Source organism: Palaemon carinicauda, chromosome 18, assembly GCF_036898095.1.
Source record: "Palaemon carinicauda isolate YSFRI2023 chromosome 18, ASM3689809v2, whole genome shotgun sequence".
Lineage (NCBI taxonomy): Eukaryota > Metazoa > Arthropoda > Malacostraca > Decapoda > Palaemonidae > Palaemon > Palaemon carinicauda.
The window spans coordinates 51,885,357-51,907,785 of NC_090742.1; the positions used below are offsets into that span (position 1 = coordinate 51,885,357).

Sequence of the window (22,429 nt, forward strand, 5' to 3'; positions counted from 1 at the left end):
TTATTATTATTATTATTATTATTATTATTACTTGCTAAGCTACAACCCTAGTTGGAAAAGCAGAATGCTATTAGCCCGAGGGCTCCAACAGCGGAAATAGCCCAATGAGAAAAGAAAATAAGGAAAGTACAAGAAAAGTAATTACAATTAAAATAGAATATTTTAAGAACAGCAACAATATTGAAATAAATATTTCATATAAACTATAAAAACTTAAAAAAACAAGAGGAAGAGAAATAAGATAGAATAGGGTGCCCAAGTGTACTCTCAAGCAAGAGAACTCTACCCCATGACAGTGAAAGACCATGGTACAGAGGCTATGGCACTATCCAAGACCAGAGAACAATGGTTTGATTTTGGAGTGTCCTCCTAGAAGAGCTGCTTACCATAGCTAAAGAGTCCCTTCTACCCTTACTAAGAGGAAAGTAGCCACTGAAAAATTACATTGCAGTAGTTAACCCCTTGAGTGAGGAAGAATTGTATGGTAATCTCAGTGTTGTCAGGTGTAAGAGGACAGAGGAGAATATGTACAGAATAGGCCAGACTATTCGATGTACAGTATGTGTAGGCAAAAGGAAAATGAGCCGTAACCGGAGAGAAGGATTCAATGTAGTACTGTTTGACTAGTCAAATGGAGAACTCCCCAAGAGGCCATGAGCATGTAAGTGATAAGGAGGGATTATGAGAAATGTGGGGTATGTGTATTTTTGGGAATAGATTGCTATAGAAAATATAGGGAAGAGTATTCCACTGTGGCCATTTGTTAGGCCAACCCCAGTATATACCCCTTTGCAATGTGTGTAACATTGTTAAGTCAAGAAATGTTAGTCTGCATCTGCCTCATCTCAGCCAATTAACAAAAATTGTAAAGGGGATATCAGCACTAAGCATCGCTGGACTGAAAAGGGTTTTTGAAACCAATATGCAGGGCCATTTGTTAACCATCAATGTGTACCCTAGATTAATAGACTTCCAAATGATGGTAACTAGAACCTCCCATGGTATTACATCTCTAAGAGCCAGCCTCGTGTACCTAAGTCTGTAGGAGCATAAGAAATTCATTAGTCCTGCTGGTTGCAGCCTAAAAAACAAAGAAGTTCATAGGCATAATTATTCAAGGCTTTTATATCTTTTAAGGTAATTAAGTACCATCATTTAAGTATTTCCTCTAAGTTGTTACACAAATAGGTACTGCAGCACCCAATTCAAGTATAAAAAATTTCTAAGGTCAAATCAGCCATTAAATGGTTTACTAGTCGTGATATTGCCAGTACCTGTTAAATGGCTGATTCTACACCTGTTGATGTTACTGAAGAGGTCTTACTTTAGATGCTACTTAACCCAGGAATAAGTCTTTAGGTCTACTCAGTACAGTACAGAATAGGCATTTCCACCTACGGATCTGAAAAATATTTTTAATATTTATCCCATTGACCTTTTGAAAACCCTCCTCTTGAATATTTCATCAAGCTACTTTGCTGTAATGTTTTATATTGCATTGCGACCCCACATTTTTCTTTAAAGATATGTGTAATATGAGCATCTAATGCAAATCAGTGACCTAGTATTTCTCAGATTTTCGGTAACTGCCTAATTCCCAGCTTCTGTAAGGAAAATCCAAAGGTCTTGGTCATCTAGCCCTTGCTTCCAACTTTCAGAGTAAAAATGTGACAGGTTCCCTGGGTTATCTTTCGTATCGTTATGTAGCTTTGTTCATTTAATTTTCTTCTTACGATCACTGGAGTCTTGTTATCCTCAGGTGGAGCAGTGAGTTGTAAAATACAGATTTTTAATAATGTATTGTTCCTTTACTAACAAACCTTCCGATATTTATTTGGATTATCTTTTCGTGAAGCTGGAAGGTAGCCATTAGACTTAAAGTGCGAGGTGGCAACCCTGCCTAACTGTTTGAGCTGGTAGGCTTGGGGTGGCTCGAGGGTACCCAGCCACCTCTATATATATTCACAGCTGTAAGGTACGTCACTTTCTTTTGGCATGGTAGAGGTCAGATGTGTCCTCTCTCTCCCTAGACTGTCATTCGACTTTTTGATCTTCTTTTTCTTTTCAGGTGTGCGTGTTTTCTTACAATCGCCTTCATGCAAACCTGTCCAGGGCGCGAGGGTGCCGCATGCGATACCTTCATGTCAGCATTGGAGACCGTTCCCCACTCTCTGTGTCCTTTGTGTAGAGGGCATCGCTGCGAGCAGGGTTTGCCCTGTGCAGAGTGTAGGAAGTGGCCTGCCTTTCAATAGGAGAGATTTGGATGGCACAGGAAGAAGAAGGCCAAGCCTGATCTTTCTCCCTCATGGGCGATGAAAGCCCGTTGTTCTTCTTGTATCCCCAAATTTCTTTTAAAAGCTCCTTCTTGCTCGCGGTCTTCCTAGGGACGATCGTGTAAGAGCACAGACTGACTAACTCCTAGGCAACCCCGGGGCACTGGGGGAGGGGGGTCGCTGCTTCACCTAGAGGAGCAACCTCACTTCCAGCCTCTGGGGAGCCATTCACCCTTTCACATGTACTGCAGATCTGACCAACCTTAGGGATTTCAGGACCCCCTTCGAAGGAAGAACTTCTGCGTTAACTTCAGCGCGGTGCTAGGAAGGACCCGTGACCAGAGCCTTCTCATGTTCTGGAGTTCTGCGAAGAACATCTGTCGCTTTCTCCTGGACCCTATACGAGCAGACGAGGTGATCGCTCGCGTTCGCCCCTCCAATGGCCTCCTGCTGATGACGACCCCACGCGGCATCCTGGGTCCTCGTCGTCTTGTATACTCCAACCTTCTGTTTCTTCCTACAGGAACCCATCGGTTGCGGGTGATGATCTTCCGGAGACCAGCGCTCTTACCACCACCAGTGCAAAAGGGTGAACCTTGCCATCACTTTGCCCTTCTGGACACACTTCCTCTGATTGCCGTTTGCGACGTTGAAAGATCAAATAGATCCTAGGTCATCACGATCCGAACACACTTCTTCTGGAAGGCGTTCTTGCTCGAGAGCTTCACACTCACTGGACCTCCAGTCTCAAAGCTCTCCTCAGGAGAAGTCTCGCAATCGCGCTCTGAACGATCACTAGCATCCCAGTGTAGACCTCGGTCCAGACACTCGCGTTCTTGGTCTCGACGATCTAGATCATGAGACAACACTCGCGCTCGTAAGGACGACGCTCCTGTTCACGAGGGCGGCGTTCATGCTCGCGAGGACGACACTCCTATTCACGAGGGAGGCTTTCACTCTCCCAAGAACGACGCTCTCATCTACGAGGGTGGCGTTCATGCTCGCGAGGGCGCCGTTCACGAGAACGATGTTCATGTTCACGACGCCGATGCTCACGTTCGCAAGCTTGGAATTCACTACGCTCAAGGCATTCTCGAACTAAAGCTAGACGCTCCCGTTCACGATTACGAACCAAGAGTTTATGATCGCGGTCTAGACGTTCCTCGTCTAGAGATAGAGGTAGGCATTCGCACAGCCTATCAGCACATAGCCCCTCAACCTGATCTTCACCGAAACGACCTTGGACCGAACCTGATCATGAGACTGACCTTCCCTCAGACAGGCGTCCGGCTAAACCTGCAGTGCCGTTTACCACCTTAGGAGTATTAGCAAACGTCTTGATGTGACGCGTCTCCAATGCTCTGTGTTGTCCCTACTCAGTGGCCCCCTCTGCCGATTTCGTCGGATGTAGGTGTTTCTTTGCGGCAGCAGGAAGGCGTTAGACCTTCCTCATCTAGTATGGCTCCTAGTGCTCCTGTTGCGAGCACTTTTGCTTGTGAATCGCCCCCCCGTTCAAGCGTGAAACTCGCGATTTTGAGAGCAAATCGATGATTTCCTTGACCAATTCACGAGCAGATGTGTCGGAACCACGAGCAAGTGAGGTGGCAACACTTCCGCCCGTGCCTACAGCTTCTACCACCTCCATCGGCAGGCTGATACCCTTTCCAGAGGGTTACAAGGAGCTTCCTAATAGGTTTGGGGATGTTAGTATTAGTCAAGACAGTCCTTCTCGTTCATTGAAGGAACGTGTTCCTCTTCCACAAAGGCTCTCCCCTGCGACGACTAAGGCTCCTTCTAGAGATCCCCCAGGGTACGTTCTCTTCCTGGACCTTCAAGGGAAGCCCATGGCTTACCTAGAGGTTATGAGCTTCCTGCATGGGTGAAATCTTTTCTCTCCACCCTGCAGAAGTCTAGGTGTGGCTCCTCCACCGCCACAACCTCCGACTGCCCCATGCAGAGCAACCCCTAGGATTCCTTTGGAATCCTCGTCAAGTTCGTCCTTTGCGAGTCTAGACCCTAGAAGGAGATTAAGGTCGGACAAGGCACGCAGATCACCATCCCGATCGCGTGCCGAGGGTCCTAATTTTTCTGACTCTTACTTCGTCTGCTGGTGCCTCGAAAACCTCGCAAGTTCCCCCTCCTAAGACCACAGAGGAATGTCAAAAGACACCAAGACGATACGCAAGAACGCTGCGGAAAGCGATGCTTGTATGGCTGAGCCATAGAGAAGGTGTTCTGTAGCGGGTCCCTCAAGCAACAGTGTTTACGACTCTGACCTACCCTAGGCTCTTCGACGTGAGGCTTGAGGTGGACGACCCCTTGGATACTGATGATGAGAATCTTCCAAAGGCTGAGCAAGAGAGACTTGAGTCGGAGCACACCTTTTGTCAGGTCTTCTCTTGTATGAGGGCTATTATTAGGCTGTCTGCTCCTGGTACTACCTCCCAGGAGGGTAAGGACATGGCTCTCTGCAAAATATTCAAAACCCAGAAGCCTTCAAGGACCAGTGCGGATTTGCCCTGGTCTATAGGCTTGACAGCCGCCAAAAGAAAGGCAATCGCTCAGATAGCTGGAACTAATAATTCCTTGAGTGCAGGTTCCTCTTCCCCGTGTCTTTCACTTCCTTTTGTTTTACAAAGGAAGTACTATGAGATCGAAGGGGAGCCTCATTCCACCTTGATCCTCTACCCTTCAGTAGAGTCCCTAATGAAGGGTCTTCCGACTCAAACCCCCTCCTCTCTGAGGGCCTCCCTCTTGGCAGTTGAGCTTCTTAACACAGAGAGATGCGCCAAGTACGCCATCCAGGCGGCTTCGTGGCTTAATCTATGGCTAGGATACTTGGGCTTTATGATCCACTCCCACGATCTTTCGAAGGAGTCGGCTAGGAAGACTTTAGAGTCTTTCCTGTTGTCAGGTACCCGAACTCTTGAGTTCCTCTTGCACCACGTCGTCAACTTGTGGGCGAATGCTATACTCAAGAGAAAGGATACCGTCATCGGGAAATTCCACAAACAAGTGCCGAAGGTGAAAGTCTCCCAGTTGAGGCACTTCACCCTTGAGGGTTCTTCTCTCTTTGTCCCAGGGGAGATAGAGAGGGCTGCTGAATGATGGAGGAAATCATCAAACGATTCTCTCCTCCATAGGACCATGACATTGAGGCCCTATGGTAGACCTTCCCAGTCATCTCGTAGACAGCAAGCACCTTCTTCTCACCCTTCAGCTTCTAGGTCCTCAGGACCTACAAAGATGTCTAAGCAGCCCTGTCCATCCAAAGGCCAGAAAGAGACAAAGTCCTTCAGAGGCAAGAAGGGAGGAAAGGGAAGTGGCCGAGGTGGTCACTCCCACTAGTAATGGCATTCCTCTTCATCTACCACGTGTGGGAGGATGACTGCAGCACCTCTGGCAGAGTGGCAGTTTCAAGGGGAAGAACTCTGGACGGTTGAAGTGATCGCTCTAGGGTATCACGTCCCGTTCATTCAATCTCTCCCTCCTCTGACTTGGGATCCAGTGCATCTAAGATTTTATCCAAAGGGATCCATAAAGGAGCTGGCCCTCAGGGCTGAAGTCCAGACCATGCTGTAGAAGGGCGCTCTTTAAGAGGTTGGGGACAGGTCCCCTGGCTTCTACAGTCAAATTTTTCTAGTGAAAAAGGCACCTGGAGCCTGGAGAACACTCATCTATCTCTCTCCTCTGAACAAGTTTGTGCAACAGGCTCAGTTCAGAATGGAGATGACAGACACGGTCATTCAAGCTGATCCAATTTCATCCGTCTTCAAGAAAGTATCTAAGATTCACACGAGGAAAAGATATACCATCTGAAGGTTCTCTGCTTCGGTCTCGCGACATCTCCTCGGGCATTCACCAGAGTGTTCGCCCTAGTGTCATCTTGGGCTCACAGGAAGGGCATTCGTCTCCTCAGATATTTGGACGACTGGCTAATCCTGGCAGATTGGAGACGACCCTTCTCCATCACCGAGACATACTTCTCGAGTTTTGTCAGGATTTGAGGATCCTGATAAATCACGAAAGAATCTGCTTACAAAATTGTTTACGCTGCAAAACGAGATGCGAAGATTTTTCTGACTCATTGCGAAAATGTTTAATGATAAGAAAGATTTGTTAGTCAGCCGAGAATAAAATAGTCAACCATTAAAAAGAAAGAAAGTAAACTGGTTGTTCATACCATTGAAAATGTATCTCTCTATAGTAAGAGTAACTATAATAGTACAGTACATATCGTACTATTTATTTTGTGTGTACAATATTTTACTGTAAGTACTGTATTATTTTCCATTTATTATTGCATTATGTTTAAAAACATGATTCATTTACAGGTATTAACAGTTAGTTTAGATATATTGATTGGTTCAAATATATTTGGCTGTACAGTATTTCATTGTGGTTATACTGTAGCTTTATTATAAAATTTAATGTGTTTTTGTAGGGTTTGGAACAAATTAAGCGATTTACACGTAAAATGTGACTAATAACACAAAATTTTCAAGAAATGAAAGCTACTCCAGAACAAAATAATTTTATGATGTGAGGCATTACTGTACCCTTCAGAAGAAAAAGTATACAGACTGAGAGAAGTGGCTACACCCCTCCTCAGAAAAGAAGTACTTCTGACCTCTCGTTGGTTGAGTCTACTAGGTCATCTAACCTCTCTCATCTGTGTAGTTCCAAACGGCTGCCTCAGGATAAGATAGCTGCAATGGCAGCTTAAGTCTGTGTGGAACCAAGACTCCAATCCACCGGACACTCGAGTTCCTATAACTCGGGATCGGGAAGAAATTGAATTGGTGGATGGCAGATTAAAGTCTTTGACGGGGCCAGAATCTTCTTGTCCCTCCTCCGGATTTGATGCTCTTCACAGATGCATCAAAAGAAGGGTATGGGGGCTCACCTACTGCACCATATGATCTCCAGCCTTTGGTCAGAGTCATAAAGATTCCAGCATGTAAATCTTTTTTAGAGATGAGAGTAGCCTACCTAGCTCTTCATCAGTTCCAACAGTTGCTGGCAGGTCACTCTGTGGTGTTGATGAGCAACCTCTATGCCATCTTGCAGTAAAGATCCTGAGATGGTCCGAAGAACATTTGGTGTCCCTATCAGCTTGCTTCATTCTTGGCAAGAGGAATGTGCTCACGGACAATCAAAGCAGAGCGACTCGGTAGGCTCCGAATGATCTTACAATCGTCTGATAGTCAACAAGTCCTGACTTTGTGGGGTTCCCTGACTGTAGATATGTTTGCACCATCTTTGAACAGCAAGCTTCCACTGTACTGTTTTCCAGTCCCAGACCCTCAGGCTCTATGGTAGGATGTACTTCAACAACAGTGAGATAACATCGACGTGTACGCTTTTCCCCCCGTTTTGTCTGATGAGAAGACTGCTCAACAAGACAGAGTATCCTAAGATCTAATGATGATTCCTGTAGCTGCTCTATGGCATCACGCAGAGTAGTTGCCGGACCTCTTGCAACTGCAAGTAGATCTACCGCGAGAGCTTCCTCCATGACCAGATCTACTCAGAAAACCACACGCGAACATCTTTCACAGAACTGTGCAGTCGCTTCGACTAAATGCTTGGAGACTATCCAGTGTCTCCTCTCTCAGAAGGGCTTGCACGATAAGTTGCGGAAAGAATATCTGGTTACTTGTGTAAGTCCTCAGCCTCAGTTTACTAGGCTAAATGGAGAGTTCTTTGGTTGGTGTCGTGGAAGGAATATTTCTCCACTTTATACCACTATTCCAGTAATAGCGGAGTTCCTTGTATACCTTCGGGAGGAAAAGCTTCTTTTTGTCTCGGCGGTGAAAGGCTATCGCTTGTCCTTAAGCCTCGCCTTTAAGCTGAAAGGAGTTGACATTTCCCCTCCGTTGGAGCTTTTTTCACGCATACGGTGTTATGAGATTACTAGCCCTCAGTCAGAGTTTCTCCTTGGAACGTGGTTTGCGTTCTGAGATCATTAAAAGGACCTCCTTATGAACCATTTCGCCATGCAACTGACCAAAACCTCACTTAGAAGATTGCGTTCCTGATCTTTAGCCTCGGCAAAGAGAGTCGGTGAACTTCATGGCCTCTCGTATGACACTGATTCATCTCTGAGTTCATTGCTAAAACTCAAAATCTAGGGGTACTGGACCATAGATTCAGGCCCTTTCAGATTGCGAGTCTTCGTTCTGTAACCAATGACCCAGATCAGTTGTTACTATGTCCAGTGAGGAGTTTGAGATACCATCTTAAACTCACTGCAGCAACACGGCCTTGACTAACACTTCTGATTGTTAGCTCAGGGAGAGTAAAGAGGAGGATCACTAAAAACACTATTTACTACTGGATCCACTACGTGATCGAAAGAGCCTTGGCTCCCAATCCTCCTCTGGCTCGTCGACCTAGAGCCCATGATGTCAAGGGAATTAGTATATCCTTGGCATTTAAATGCCACTTTTCTGTGTTGCAAGTACTACAAGCGGGCATGTGCAAGAGGCAAACTACTTGCACAGCCCATTACTTAAAAGGCGTGACCCACAGGAGACTCGATATGTTCACTATTGGCCTTGTGGTGGCTGCTCAACAAGTCGTTTAAGAATACTTAAAGCTCCTTGATGGACAAGTAGTAGTTGGTTGAGGGCATTGGTTACTCGAGTTAAGACTGGGATGAATGAGAGTATGTCTGGCTTTTCTTTCTTCATCTCTCTCTCCCTTGGAGTACAGCACCATGGGCCCCTTTGCAAGCTTGCTTCAACCTCTGCAGGTAAGAATCACTTCCCTTGTGTAGCCTAGTTTAATTCATAAATTTACATACTGTCCTCGTCCCTATTGCTTTCTGCGAGATAAGCAATGTAGACGTCTTGTTTTTCCTATATATAGTGTTTATACAAGACAACAAACTCTCATTATACTGAATTGCACAGGCCGCTATTATTCTTGCTTTGTATATTTTAGCGAGGTGTTAAAGTTTTCCCTAGACCTCAGTCGTATACTGTACTAGGTAAAACCGGGTCAATGACCATGCCAGACTTAAGACTTCCACCCACCTGAGAGTGAGTCATCCGAATAAATAACAGAAAGTTTGTTAGTATGGGAACAAATGACAAATTTCGTGATAATTTGTATTTTTCCTTAACTAATACAAGCCATTACCTGTCCCCCAGAAGTCATGCCTGCAATGAAAAGTGATGTACCTCACAGGTGAGAGAGTTAGGCAGGGTTGCCACCTCGCAAAATGTCTAATGGTTACCTTCCAGCTTTGCCGAAAGCTAATCCAAATAAATAACTCCAGGTTTTTATGAGTTAGGGAAAAATACAAATTATCTCCGAATTTGTTATAATCATTATTTCTATATGTATCTGGTATTTATAATGCTTTCCCTTTCAGAGCTACAGCTACCCAATATTTTATAAAAGTAAAGACTAATTTTCTTTATTTCCTCATAATTTGTACCCATAGGGTGTTGTTGGGTCTTCAGTGCAGTAACTGTAATAGGCTAAATTTTATGATAAAATTTATTTCCCTTAGCTGTGGTTCACCATATTCCCCTACCTCCCCACTCATTATTATTATTATTATTATTATTATTATTATTATTATTATTATTATTATAATATAGCTGTAAAGCTAAGGTAGTGTTAGCAGGTGATGCCACTGGAGCTTTAGATTACTTTCAGATGCTTTTCTTTGAGATTAAAGCTGCATTTCAGAATCCCCCATTGGAGGGTGGGGCTATCAGTGTACTTCAAGAGGTGCACTGAAGGCATCACTGAATAGGTCATCACATTGTCCCTTTTACTTCTAGCTGCTTTCCAATTTAAGCTTTTTTTATACATCTGTTTCCTTTTTACCATACTGCTGTCCAACTTCTTAGCGTTTATTTCATGTTGCAACTATGGGGCTTTCTGTGGTTACACATGGATTCTGAGTGACGTTCTGGTGCGCATCTCTTCAGATACTAGAATTGGAGCCAGGCACCATTAATTTTCAACTGAAATAAGGAAGCCTAACAAAAATGCAATTTAAGCCTTGCTTTGGTCATTTACTGTTTGACAGTGACTTTTTATATTCTGATTCTAATAGAATTAAAGCGCCACACATATTTTTTTTAAATCAAGTAGGGATTAGGTATATTTATTGATCCTAAAGTTACTCAATGATTTTAATAATTGAAATCTTGTATTTTCAGAGGGAGACCTGCTTAAAACTTGGTGCAACAGGAAAGAAGCAAACTGAGAGACATGTATTTCTCTTTGATGGTCTTGTAGTCTTATGCAAGAGCAATAATAGAAGATTGTCAGTCAATGGACAGGTAATATTCTTTCCTATATAGTTTTGGGGAATTTTTCACTTTGCATTGAGATTTTGAGAAAATCACTAGTACTATTAAGCATAACTCATGTGTGATCATAACTACAGTAATTACCATAAATGTGCATGCTTTCAGGGTTGCTAGTTATAACTAGCAGTGGATGGTTGCCGAATTCCACAAAGAGTTGATATATCTCTAAATGTTAAGTCCTCTTGATATCATTTACATTTTTACTGAGTAACATTATCCAGTGACTTGATTATTCTTGCAAAGTTTGATATAGTATGTTAATGAAACCAAATTTATTCTGTTAAGATACATAATATCATGGAGAGAAAACTACTTTCATAATCATTAACAACTATATGAAAACTCGTGAAAATTGCTAAGGTAAGAAATTCAACAGGATAAACATTGTAATTAGAAATTAAAACAAAATACATATTTAAGTTTCTCAGTTGTTTTTACATTATTATTTTTAATGGATCTTTGATCTTTTCTTAGACTTCATAGGTTAGTGCCAATATTGCTGCTTGAAGACAGTTTATAGAAACGAAGCCTCTAAAACTGAGTAGTGTTACCTAACATCAGCTTCCATACAATAAATTAAACATCTTAGAAATTAGACGTTAACGGTGGCTGCATGTTTAACCGCTGTACTATGAGGCAGCAGATCCGCCTTTAAGGGTAGAAGAGACTTTTTAGCTTTGGTAAGCAGATCTTCTTGGAGAAGGACACTCCAAAATCAAACCATTGTTCTCTGGTCTTGGGTAGTGCCATAGTCTCTGTACCATGGTCTTCCAATGCCTTGGGTACGAGTTCTCTTGCTTGAGGGTACACTCAGGCACACTATTCTATCTTAGTTCTCTTCCTCTTGTTTTGTTGAAGTCTTTTATAGTTTTTTTAGGATATATTTGTTTTAATGTTGTTACTGTTCTTAAAATATTTTATTTTTCCTTGTTTCCTTTCCTCACTCGGCTATTTTCCTGTTAGAGCCTCTGGGCTCATAGCATCCTCCTTTTCCATGTAGGGTTGTATTTTAGCAAATGATAATAATAATAGTAGCTGCATATGAGATTTGTCAGCATTGGATATACATCAACATTTTATGATAAACTACATTTCCATCTTTATTTGGTTTGCTGCTGATTACAGAATAAAATTTTCAAAAGTTTGCTTTACACTTGTATTTCTCTGTAAAAAACAAAAAACTAATTTTTTTCTCATTATGAAGTGATCATGAAATAATTTTTCAGATTTTGTTTGTTATTTTACTCTAAGTAATAGTAAAGTAATGTGATTCTATGTAGAAATAAAACTTTTATATTTATTATGAAGGGATTATGTGATTGCTTGATGATTCTACGATACCCGTGGAAAGATATAAAACTACTCATCGGTAATGGACCTTACATTTTACAGAAATGTAAAGAAAATATCAGTTTATTTTATATGACATAAGAGTCTATGATAATGTACACGAGACATTCACATCGTTCACGATCGTGGGGTAGACGCTCACAATCATGAACAGAATGTTCATGATTGCGAACCGCGCGTTTACGATCAAGGTCTAGACGTTCCTCTTCAAGTGGAAGAGGTAAACACACGTGCAGTCCATCTGCACGTCACTCCTCAACTTGTCCCTCACCTCAATTACCTCGGACTGAACCTGATCTTGATACAGAACACCCTACAGACAGGCGTCCAGCTAAGCTACCCTCAGTGCCCTTTGCTGCCTGGGGCTCTTTAGCGAAGCGTTCACCTATGCGACGCTCTCCGTGTTCCTCTGTGACGCACTCCCCAACGCTTCGGGTTACCCCTGTTTAGAGGCCCTCACTGACTACTGCGTCTGGCATGGGCGATCCTCTGGAGCAACAGAAATACTCATGGCTTCTATCTTCCAGTATGTCTCTAGGTGCTCGGGAAAAAGCACATCTGCTCGCGAATCGCGGCCATTGTTGAGCAAAACTTGCGATTTTGCGCGTGAATCTAGCAATTTCACATGCTAATAGGTGATTTCCATGAGCAATTTGGGAGGAGAAGTATCTGAATTGCGAGCAAGTCCGGTCCCAACACCTCCATCTCCAGTTTCTACCACCTCTAGTGGCAGGCCGATACCCTTCCCAAAAGGGTTCAAGGAGCCTCCTGATAAGTACGCTAATGTGCCTATTAGTCCTGATCGCCCTCTTTGTTTATCGAAAGAGCATCTCCTGTTGTCCCAGTCTGCTTTTATAAGATTCCTCCAAGATGACGTTCTCCTCCTGGATTCTCTAAGAAAACCCAGGACTTCTCGAAGGGCAATTAGCTCCTTTCTTTGGTTAGTACCTTTTTGTCAAGCCTGCAGAAGTCCTTGGGTGTGGCTCCTCCACTGCCACAGCCCCCAACTGTCCCAGTCAGGGCTACTCCACGGATTCCCCTATAGTACGATTCAATTTCGTTGCATAAGAGTTCTGATCCTAGAAAGATATCTTCATCCGATAAGGCACAACGATCCTCCCCATCTCGATAGTGTGCCGAGGTGCCTCCAGCTGTAGATCCATTTCTCAAGAACCTTCCCTTTACTCCAGTTAAGGGTAAGGAGATCTTGAGGAGCGACAAAAGAGGAATATAAGAGGCATCACTCCACTTCACGTTGATCTCATCCACCCTCGGCCGAGCAGGGACGTCGGCTCACCCAGGGAGATCACTGTCCCTTTCAACCCTCATGAAATTGAGGTGGTGCTTCTGGACCAACGTCCAGTATCCTTACCCCCCGCAGAGGAAGAGCCCTCGGCTGCTGTCGTTAAGGTCTGCTTTACTGGCGTTTCGAAACCTTCGCAAGTTCCTCCAGCCAACATCTTGGAGGAATGCTTTCCTGTGCAAATGGAGTCCAAGGACACTAAGACCAAACCCAAGAATGCCAAGGCAAGGGAAGCCTGTTTGGCAGAGGCAGACAGGTCCCCTGTTTCAGGTCCCTCTCGCAACCTAGTCGACGACCCAGACCTACCCCAAGCTCTTGATGTGAGCATGGAGGTAGATGATTCCATTGACACTGATGATGAATATCTTCCGAGGGCAGCCAGTCTGAACTTTCACTTAGAACAAGAGAGAAGAGAGTCGGAGCATACCTTTTGGCAGGTCCTCTCTTGCATGAGGGCCATCAATAAGCTGCCTACTCTTGGAAAGAGATGGTTCTAGATGAGATCTTCGGAACTTGGAGGCCCTGTAAGACCAGTGCAGCTTTGCCCTGGTCTAAGGGCCTGACAACCCCCAGAAGGAAAGCTATCTCTTAGATAGCTGGGACCTCTAGTTCCTTGAGGGCAGGTTCCTCCTCGCAATCTTTACCACTTCCCTTTGTGTTGCAAAGTAAGTACTTTGAGATCGAGAAGGAACCACATTCCACCATGTCCCTCAACCTTTCATTGGAGTCTCTGACGAAGAGTCTTCCGACCCAAACTCTCTCTGCTTTGAGAGCCTCTCTTTCAGCAGTTGAGCTATTCAACATGAGAAAGGCGTGAAGTACGCCATGCAGGCTGCTCCATGGCTCAACCTATGGTTGGGGTCCCTGTGCTACATTGTGCACTCCCACGATCTTTCAAAGGAGTCCACAAGGAAGTCCTTGGAATCCTTCCTATCGTCAGGTACCCGAACTTTTGAGTTTTTGTTGCACCACGCCGTCAACTTGTGGGCGAATGCCATACTCAAGAGGAGGGACATCGTCATAAGGAAGTTCTACAGGCAAAATGCTGAAAGTGAAGTGTTGTGACATTAAAAGGCTTGGCTGCTGCTACCCAAGCTTTATTCAACTGAAACTTCAGTAGATTATTCCCTGAAACAACCATGAACATAATATAGCAATGATCCCATAATAAATGTACACGTAATACAAACTATGTTAGATCCTCAAAGTAAATCTAATTAAACCAAATAGATACAAATGGAATAAACAAAAGGAAAATACAAAAGCAACAGAGAATTACTTGATAAGTTGCTCTGACTGTCCCTCCATCAGGTGAGAAGTGAGCCCTCGCTACTTCGCGGTTCGACCATCGCGGATTCACGACTTCGCGGACTTTTTTCATTAAATACGGCATATGATTTAATCAGCAAACCACTATTTTTTGGGGGAAACATCATTTTATTCTTGAAAATTGCTACTCTTTAAATAGCTAATTGCACATTAAGAAAGCGTGTACTTTTGTTTTTAAATTTCGGGTGTGTTTTAAAAATCGAGTATTGTTGACTTCTTTTTGTTTTACTTTTGGCTGTGACCAGATCAGCTGACATCTAGCTGCCGTCTCAAGAAAATGCGCGTACGAAGTATTGTTTATACCATTTCTTAACTTATTCAAACCATCTATACAGTACAGTTGATCTTACATAAGCACCAATGTCTTATAACCTATCATATTTTTTTGTTTATTACATTTAAAACAATCTCTCTCTCTCTCTCTCTCTCTCTCTCTCTCTCTCTCTCTCTCTCTCTCTCTCTCTCTCTCTCTCTCTCTCTCTCTCTCCCCCCCCCCAAACGTTATAGCGGTAACTTAATTGTTCGACAACTTTAAATGTCGGCCTAGTACTTGCTTCTTTTTTTTTTTTTTTTTTTTTTTTTTTAGATGGTTTCATAATTAAGGGGGGTACAAGTTGACTTATAACTGAAGTTAGGAAAAGTATTTTGGATATGGAATGGAGAATCATCTTTAGTAACAGTCTAGAATTATCGTAAATTATCATTCAGTCATTAGCGGCAGTTTGTTAGTGTTGATTAAACGCCAAAAAAAAAAGAAAAAAAAAATTTTTTTTCCTGCTTTGCTACGTATGTAGGATTTTATATAGATACGGTAAATAATATTTGTAATAACATATTTACTAAAAGCTTTTAATATCATTATTTATCACTTTCATCATGCGCGTTTAATGCCTTCGTTGATTAAACGCCAAAAAAAAAAGAAAGAAAAAATGGTTTTCCTGCTTTGCTACGTATGAAGGATTTTATATAGATACGGTAAATAATATTTGTAATAACATATTTACTAAAAGCTTTTAATATCATTATTTATCACTTTCATCATGCGCGTTTAATGCCTTCGTTTATTTATTACGATCGAAGATGGAGCGTACAGTAAACGAATGGAAGGTTTCTGTTTCAGGCGGCGTCATAAAGAAAAACATTATATAAATGGCATTCATTTCATTTATTTGGAAGTCCTAAGAAAAATTAAGTAGAACATTGGTAATAACAAAATCAACATATAATCAACACTTGGTAAGATTGCTGTCGATGCAAAAACTAACCTATACACAGATGTGTAAATGCGTCTGTTTCTTCATTATGATCAGAGATAAACGTAAACAAAACATTGGTTGTCATTTTTTATCGTGCTTTTTGGCGTGTTTAGGAAACGCATGATATAAAATCGCCTTTAATATTTGTGCCTGTTTTAGTTTAGGGTACTGTAGTACATGCATTAAGTGTTCTGTACATTAAAGGGTAGTTTGTTAACAGTACTACGTAAAGGGAAGGTTTTAAAAGTCTGAATATACATGTTAAATAAATACGTAAATATGGTGTCCCTACTTCGCGGATTTTCAGCTATCGCGGCCGGGTTTGGAACCTATCTACCGCGATAAACGAGGGTTCACTGTAAACAAAGTATGAAAAGATCACCAAACAAACGGTTCAGAGTGAGGTATGAAAGAGCAAAAGGACAAAACAATATCATTATATTCTTCCCCTCTAGATATAAAATTGGTTACATCACTTCATAAGTAATCAATCCCACCCATATCGGTTCGGAGCCCTTGACACCCGGGTTGATCTATGTACTGGAGGCGATGCAGCCTCTGTTCTAATTTCAGCTTCTGGGTGAAGTCCCATACCTTCTGGAAACTCTTGATGGGTTGTCGTGGGTGACACTGGAGATTGAGATGGTATGGCCTCTGGTGACAATGAAACAGAAGCTAGTTCTTGATTTTCAGAAACAGAATTATCCCTAGGGCATGGGGCCAAGTCACGTAAGGAAACCGTTGATTCTCGTTTGCTGGGATGTCTAATGTTAGCATATGTTGGGTTAGCAGATAATAGTTCAACTTTATCCACTTGGGGTTCATTTTTGCTTGTTTTGACAAACTTCCTCAATAATACTGGTCCTGACGACATAAGCCATGAAGGCAGAGAGCTCCCTGAGGATGAGTGGCGCGGAAATCAAAAAAAGCGTTCATGGGGTGTGACATTAGTTTCTGTCGACAGAAGGGATTTAAGTGAATGTATCACATCAGTGAGTACTAATTCCCAGTGCTGATCGGGAAGATTTCGAGACCCGAGTGCCAGCTGGATTGCGTTCCATACAGTGCCATTGAGCCGCTCCACTTGCCCATTACCGATTGGATGAAAAGGGGTAGTTCGACTTGTTGCAACTCCCTTCTGTGTGAGATAGGTTTTGAGCTCCCTGGACATGAATGAGGTTCCTTGATCCGAGTGTATATATTGAGACATCCCACACAGGCTGAATGTTTGTTCTAAGCACTTAATCACTGTAGTTGTGTTCATGTTGGGACACGGAAAAGCGAAAGGAAAACGAGAATATTCATCAACCACAATAAGTAGATATGGGTTGCGTGAGGCCGTCGGAACTGGTCCTTTAAGTCAATGCTTAATCTCTCCATTGGTTGTGTGGCCTTGATGAGTGTTCCTTCTTGGAATGTAGAATCTTGGTTTTAATTCTGCACATATCCTGCAAGAAGCACAGACCTTCTTAACGTCCTCAGTAGAAAAGGGAAGATTTTTCGATCTCTCAAAGTGCAACAAGCGAGTCACTCCTGGATGACACAGATTCCCATGTAGTTCAGTGAGGGTAGATGACGTAGAAACCACGGAACCGCAAAAAGCTTGGGTGAAGGCATCAGGAACCATATTCTCTTTACCGGGGCGATAATGTACTGTATAACTGAAGGCTGCGAGTTTCATCCGCCATTCCTGGATCATCTTATTCTTAACTTTAGTGTGTTTCCTGTTATCAAACATGAAGGCCACAAAACGTTGGTCTGTAACGAGATCAAAGTGTTGTCTAGCAAGAAAATGACTCCACTTACGTACAGCCTCCACGATAGCCATGGCTTCCTTCTCTACGATGTGATAGTGAACTTCACTTCCTTGTAAAGTCCTAGACGTGAAGGCCACAGGCCTGCCATTCTGGTTGAGTACTGCTGAGACTGCTACTTCCGAGGCATCACATTCGACCTCAAAAGGTAAATTTTCATCCACAGAGTTTAGTGTTGCTCCTTCAAGTTCTTGTTTGAGTAGTTCGAAAACCTGCAAAGCTTCTTCATCTAAAGGAAATTTCTTTACTCTTGCGAGTGGTTGAATCTTAGCAGAAAAATTCTGCATTCATTTAGCGTAATGAGCAAACATACCCATTGCCCTCTTTAAAGATCCTTGACTAGTGGGAGGTGGTAGTTCTTGTAGAGGCCGGAGTCTTTCCATGTCAGGCTTTATTACACCATTCCCCACACAGTAGCCAAGAATATCAATGGTACACACAGATTTAATAGTTTTAGTAGCATTGAGAGTTGATTCCTTTAGTGGGACTTGGTGGTAAGCGCTTTTCAAGTCAAAAGTCGAAAATACACAATATGTTGAGAGTTCATTAACCATGGTGTCAATCCTTGGTAATGGATAAGCATCCAGTTCTGTATACAGATTTATAGTTTGCGAATAATCAACACACATCCTTTTCTTATGCCGATTAAAGGAATCCTTAACCACCACAACTTGAGCTCTCCATGGTGATATGCTATCCTCAATAATACCCTCAGCCAAGAGACGGCTAGTCTCCGCTTCAATGAATTCTTTGTCATCTTTACAGTAATGTCTTGATTTAGTGACAATAGGCTTACAATTAGGTAACAAATGCTAGAAGATAGAAGGCTCATCCACAGCAGCGGCTGCCAACGAATAGTAGGGGTTAACACCAGATAAGTTGAGCGCTGGTTTCGGCCCACCATATTCAATAGTCACTTTCTGATGCTGCTCTTGGAAGTCCTGATCAAGTAATACTCCTGAACATAAATCCTTCATTACAGTACTGTTAGACGTGTGGATGGATAAGTTTCTCCATTAAGATGAAGAGTCAAGTCTACATTGACATAACCTGGAGAGCTTGTATGCAAAGATTTCTGTGCTAAAGCAACGTCTTTATCAGTGGGATGTATTGGCAGCTTCAATTCCCATGCTACATCTTCATCTATATAACTGTCATCACTGCACGAGTCGACAAGGTCTGTCAACTTCCGTCCCTTAATAGTTGTCGAGGTAGCTGCCCGATAGAGGCTCTGAGGAAAAGTGGTACCAGCATTAGCTGCAAGTACTGATGACTGTGAGGGATCAAATACTGTAGCTGTTGTAGATTTACCTCCATATGCAGATTTAGACAGGCACGCTTTTGCAAAGTGCCCCTGTTTGCCACATTTATTGGAAATGGAATCCCGAGCTTGACAGTGTGCACGAATATGATAGGGACCTCCACAAAAAAGGCACTTTCTCTTCATGGACAGAGTAGTCGCTAATACTTGAGTTCCAGCACTTACCTCACAGCTCTCAGACGTCGGTCCACTCTTCACATGATCATCTGTAATAAGTGCATGATCCAATGTAACCACAGCAGCAGTATGCCCAACATGAGGAGGCATGTGACTGTAAGAACTAGCATTACGTTGGGCTAGGTCTAAAGAGTAAGCCTGGTCATAAGCTGCCTGTAAGTCTAGAGTTTTATTTTCGAGAAGACGTTGCCGAATCATAGGTGAGGCCAGGCCATTTATAAAAGCATTCCTGATCAACTCCTCTCTGTATTGTTCTGCACTAACTGACTTTAAATTACAGTCCTTGCCTAGTTTACGCAATGAAACTCATCCAAAGTTTCCCCTGCCTTTTGTTGGGAGTAGCAAGTAAATGTCTGGTGAATATTTCATTAGGTGCCTTAACATATAACTTTTCCAATGTGGAAATGGCAGTATCATAATCAACACATTCCTCAATGTATTCATTCACATTATGACTGACATAGTTCACGAGTGTCCTTAGTTTATTTGGTTCCCTTTCACCACATTTTTTAATAAAGTTGGAAAACGTCCTGTGCCAATGCTGCCATTCCTTTGCTGCAGAAAGGAAGGTAGGGTCCAGATCCAAATGGGCAGACTTCAATAGTTTCTCCGTAGTTTAAGTTGAATGAATTGTTGTGACATTAAAAGACTTGGCTGCTGCTACCCAAGCTTAATTCAACTTAAACTTCAGTAGATTATTCCCTGAAACAACCATGAACATAATTAGCAATGACCCCATAATAAATGTAATACAAACTATGATATATCCTCAAAGTAAATCTAATTAAACCAAATAGATACAAATGGAATAAACAAAAGGAAATACTAAATAAATAGAGAATTACTTGATAAGTTGCTCTGACTGTCCCTCCATCAGGTAGGTAAACAAAGTATGAAAAGATCACCAGACAAACAGTTCAGAGTGAGGTATGAAAGAGCAAAAGGACAAAACAATATTATATCAGGAAGTGTCATGTTTGAAGAATTCCATGCTTGAAGGTTCCTATCTCTTGGTTCCTGAGGAGATTGAGAGGGCTGCTGAATGATGGAGGAAATTATCGGAGGATTTCTCTCCTCCATAGGTCCATGACATCCAGGTCCTACGGAAGACTGTCCTAGTCTCCTCGTAATCAGCAGGCTACATCCAACCCCTCGACTTCTAGGTCTTCCGGATCTTCGAAGGTGTCCAAGCACTTCTTTCAGACCTTAGACCAAAAAGGGAGTAAATCTTTCAGGGGAAAGAAGGGAGTTAGAGGGAGTGACTGAGGTGGTCGGTCCCACTAAGAATGACAATCCTCAAACAGGTGATTAGTGTAGGGTATAGCATCCCGTTCATTCAATTTCTCCCTCCTCTGACTCGGTATCGTGTCCCATTAAGCTTGTATGTGAAGGGATCCGCAAAGTAACTGGCCCTCCAGGTCAAAGTCCAGACCATGCTGCTGAAGGGCGCTCTCCAAGAGGTCGTGGACGGGTCTCTAGGCTTTTACAGTCTACTCTCTCGTGAAAAGGGCGTTTGTTGGCTGGAGACCAGTCATCGATCTCTCTCCCCTGAAAAGTTTGTCCAACAGACTGTTCAGGATTGAGACGGCAGACATGGTCATCCAGGTAATTCAACCAAGGGACTTTTATGTGCACACTGTATCTCAAGGATGCATACTTCCAGATCTCAATCCATCCGTCTTCGTAGAAGTATCTCGGATTTATACACGAGGACAAGATATGCCAATTCAAGGTTCTCTATTTCTGTCTTGCGACAGCACCTCAGGTGTTTACCAGGATGTTCGCTCTAGTGTCATCTTGGGCTCACAAGAATGGAGGTGATGGCCATGGAGGCGGCTTCGTGGGCCTCTGGAAACGCGGCCTCTTGGCTGGTCCTCTGGGCCACAGCTCTGGTATCATTCGCCCTGGAGAATGATGTAAGGAGCGGCCCAGCGAAGGAGCAACTAGTTGAGTTAGCATGTCTTGGGGTTGAGGGCTATCACCTTCTTGGCAGGCCAGTCCTACACTGTGGGCTCGAACTGAGTCTTTTGCAGAAGGGATGTCGTCCTCCATAGGACGCCGAAAAAGCTCCCAGACATGGAGCTGAGGGTGCTTAGGGATGCCCCCATCGTCAGAGAGAGACTTTTCCCAGAGAAACTAGTGGAGAAAGTGCTGGATAAGTGGAGGAAAGAGAGTCACGATGTAATGCTCCATAAGTTGTCCACGTCTTTGTTGTCCTCGTCAGCTGACCCCCAATACAGTTCTTGAGAACATAGAAGGGCCAGGGCCTAGTTAGGTGGGCGCCTGCCCATGCCGCCGGTCCAAGCTTCATCCTCCTCCCGCTGGGGCCCTCTGGCTCAGCCCCCCTTAGGACAGAAATCAGCCTATGGCAGAAGTAGACACAGGGCCCAGCAAACCAAGGGACACGTAACGGCAGTTTCTTTAAGCGGAAGTAGGGGGCGAGGCCTCTCTCCCTTGTGCCCTCCAAGGAGTGGTTCACGGACCTGAGGGCCTTGGCAGTGAAACCTCCATGGCCCCTACCTCTGCGACAAGACCTGTTAAGACAGCTCACTTCCAGAGGTTCCACGGAGGCTTCCAAAACCTCTCCCTTCACAAGTGAAAACTTTCCAGCGTTTGCCAAGGAGGGAGGGGTACTTCAAGAAGGCAGCCGCCCAGATGACCTCGAACCTCAGACAATTCTCGAGAGCCATATATCTAGCGAGATGGGCGACCTTTGGCAAATGGTGCGACAAGGAGGGCATTCAGCTTCTCAAGTCCTCATTGTCGGTCATCGCGGAATTCCTGGTACACCTTGGACTTGACCGGGGCATGTCAGTACCAAAAGTGAGGGCATTCCGAGTGGCCCTGGGCCAGGTATTCCTCCTCAAGGACTTTAAACTAAGCTCTTCAAGCACCTCTCAATGCTGGTAAAAGGGTTCGAGCAGTCCTGCCCCCCAAGGACTCTCAAGGCTCTCACGTGGGACATCGTCAAAGTCCTCGACGACCTGAAGAAACCTCCAATTGAACTTCAGAGGCAAATTAAAAACAGGGAGCTTACCCTGAAGACGGTGTTCCTCCTCACCCTGGCCTTGGCTAAGAGGGTAGGCAAGCTCCACGGGCTTTCAGCGGACGTCTCCAATTCTCATGAGTGGAAGGAGTTGATCCTCAAATTCGCTCCCTCCTTCGTGGTGAATGCTCAGAACCCAGTGGTAGATGACCCCGTGTTCAACGAGTTCGCCATCCCCACTATTCCCAGGACAGATGACCTAGAAGACCTTGTCTTGTGTCCGG

General features: G+C 43.6%; 1 protein-coding gene across 1 annotated transcript in view; it reads left to right on the top strand.

The window, feature by feature from the left end:
- LOC137657293 (son of sevenless homolog 2-like) overlaps positions 1-22,429 on the top strand; it is a 454,104-nt gene that overhangs the window by 135,701 nt on the left and 295,974 nt on the right. Inside the window, 2 exon segments of the mRNA XM_068391627.1 lie at positions 10,457-10,467; positions 10,469-10,579. Coding sequence (XP_068247728.1) covers positions 10,457-10,467; positions 10,469-10,579 — 122 coding nt within the window.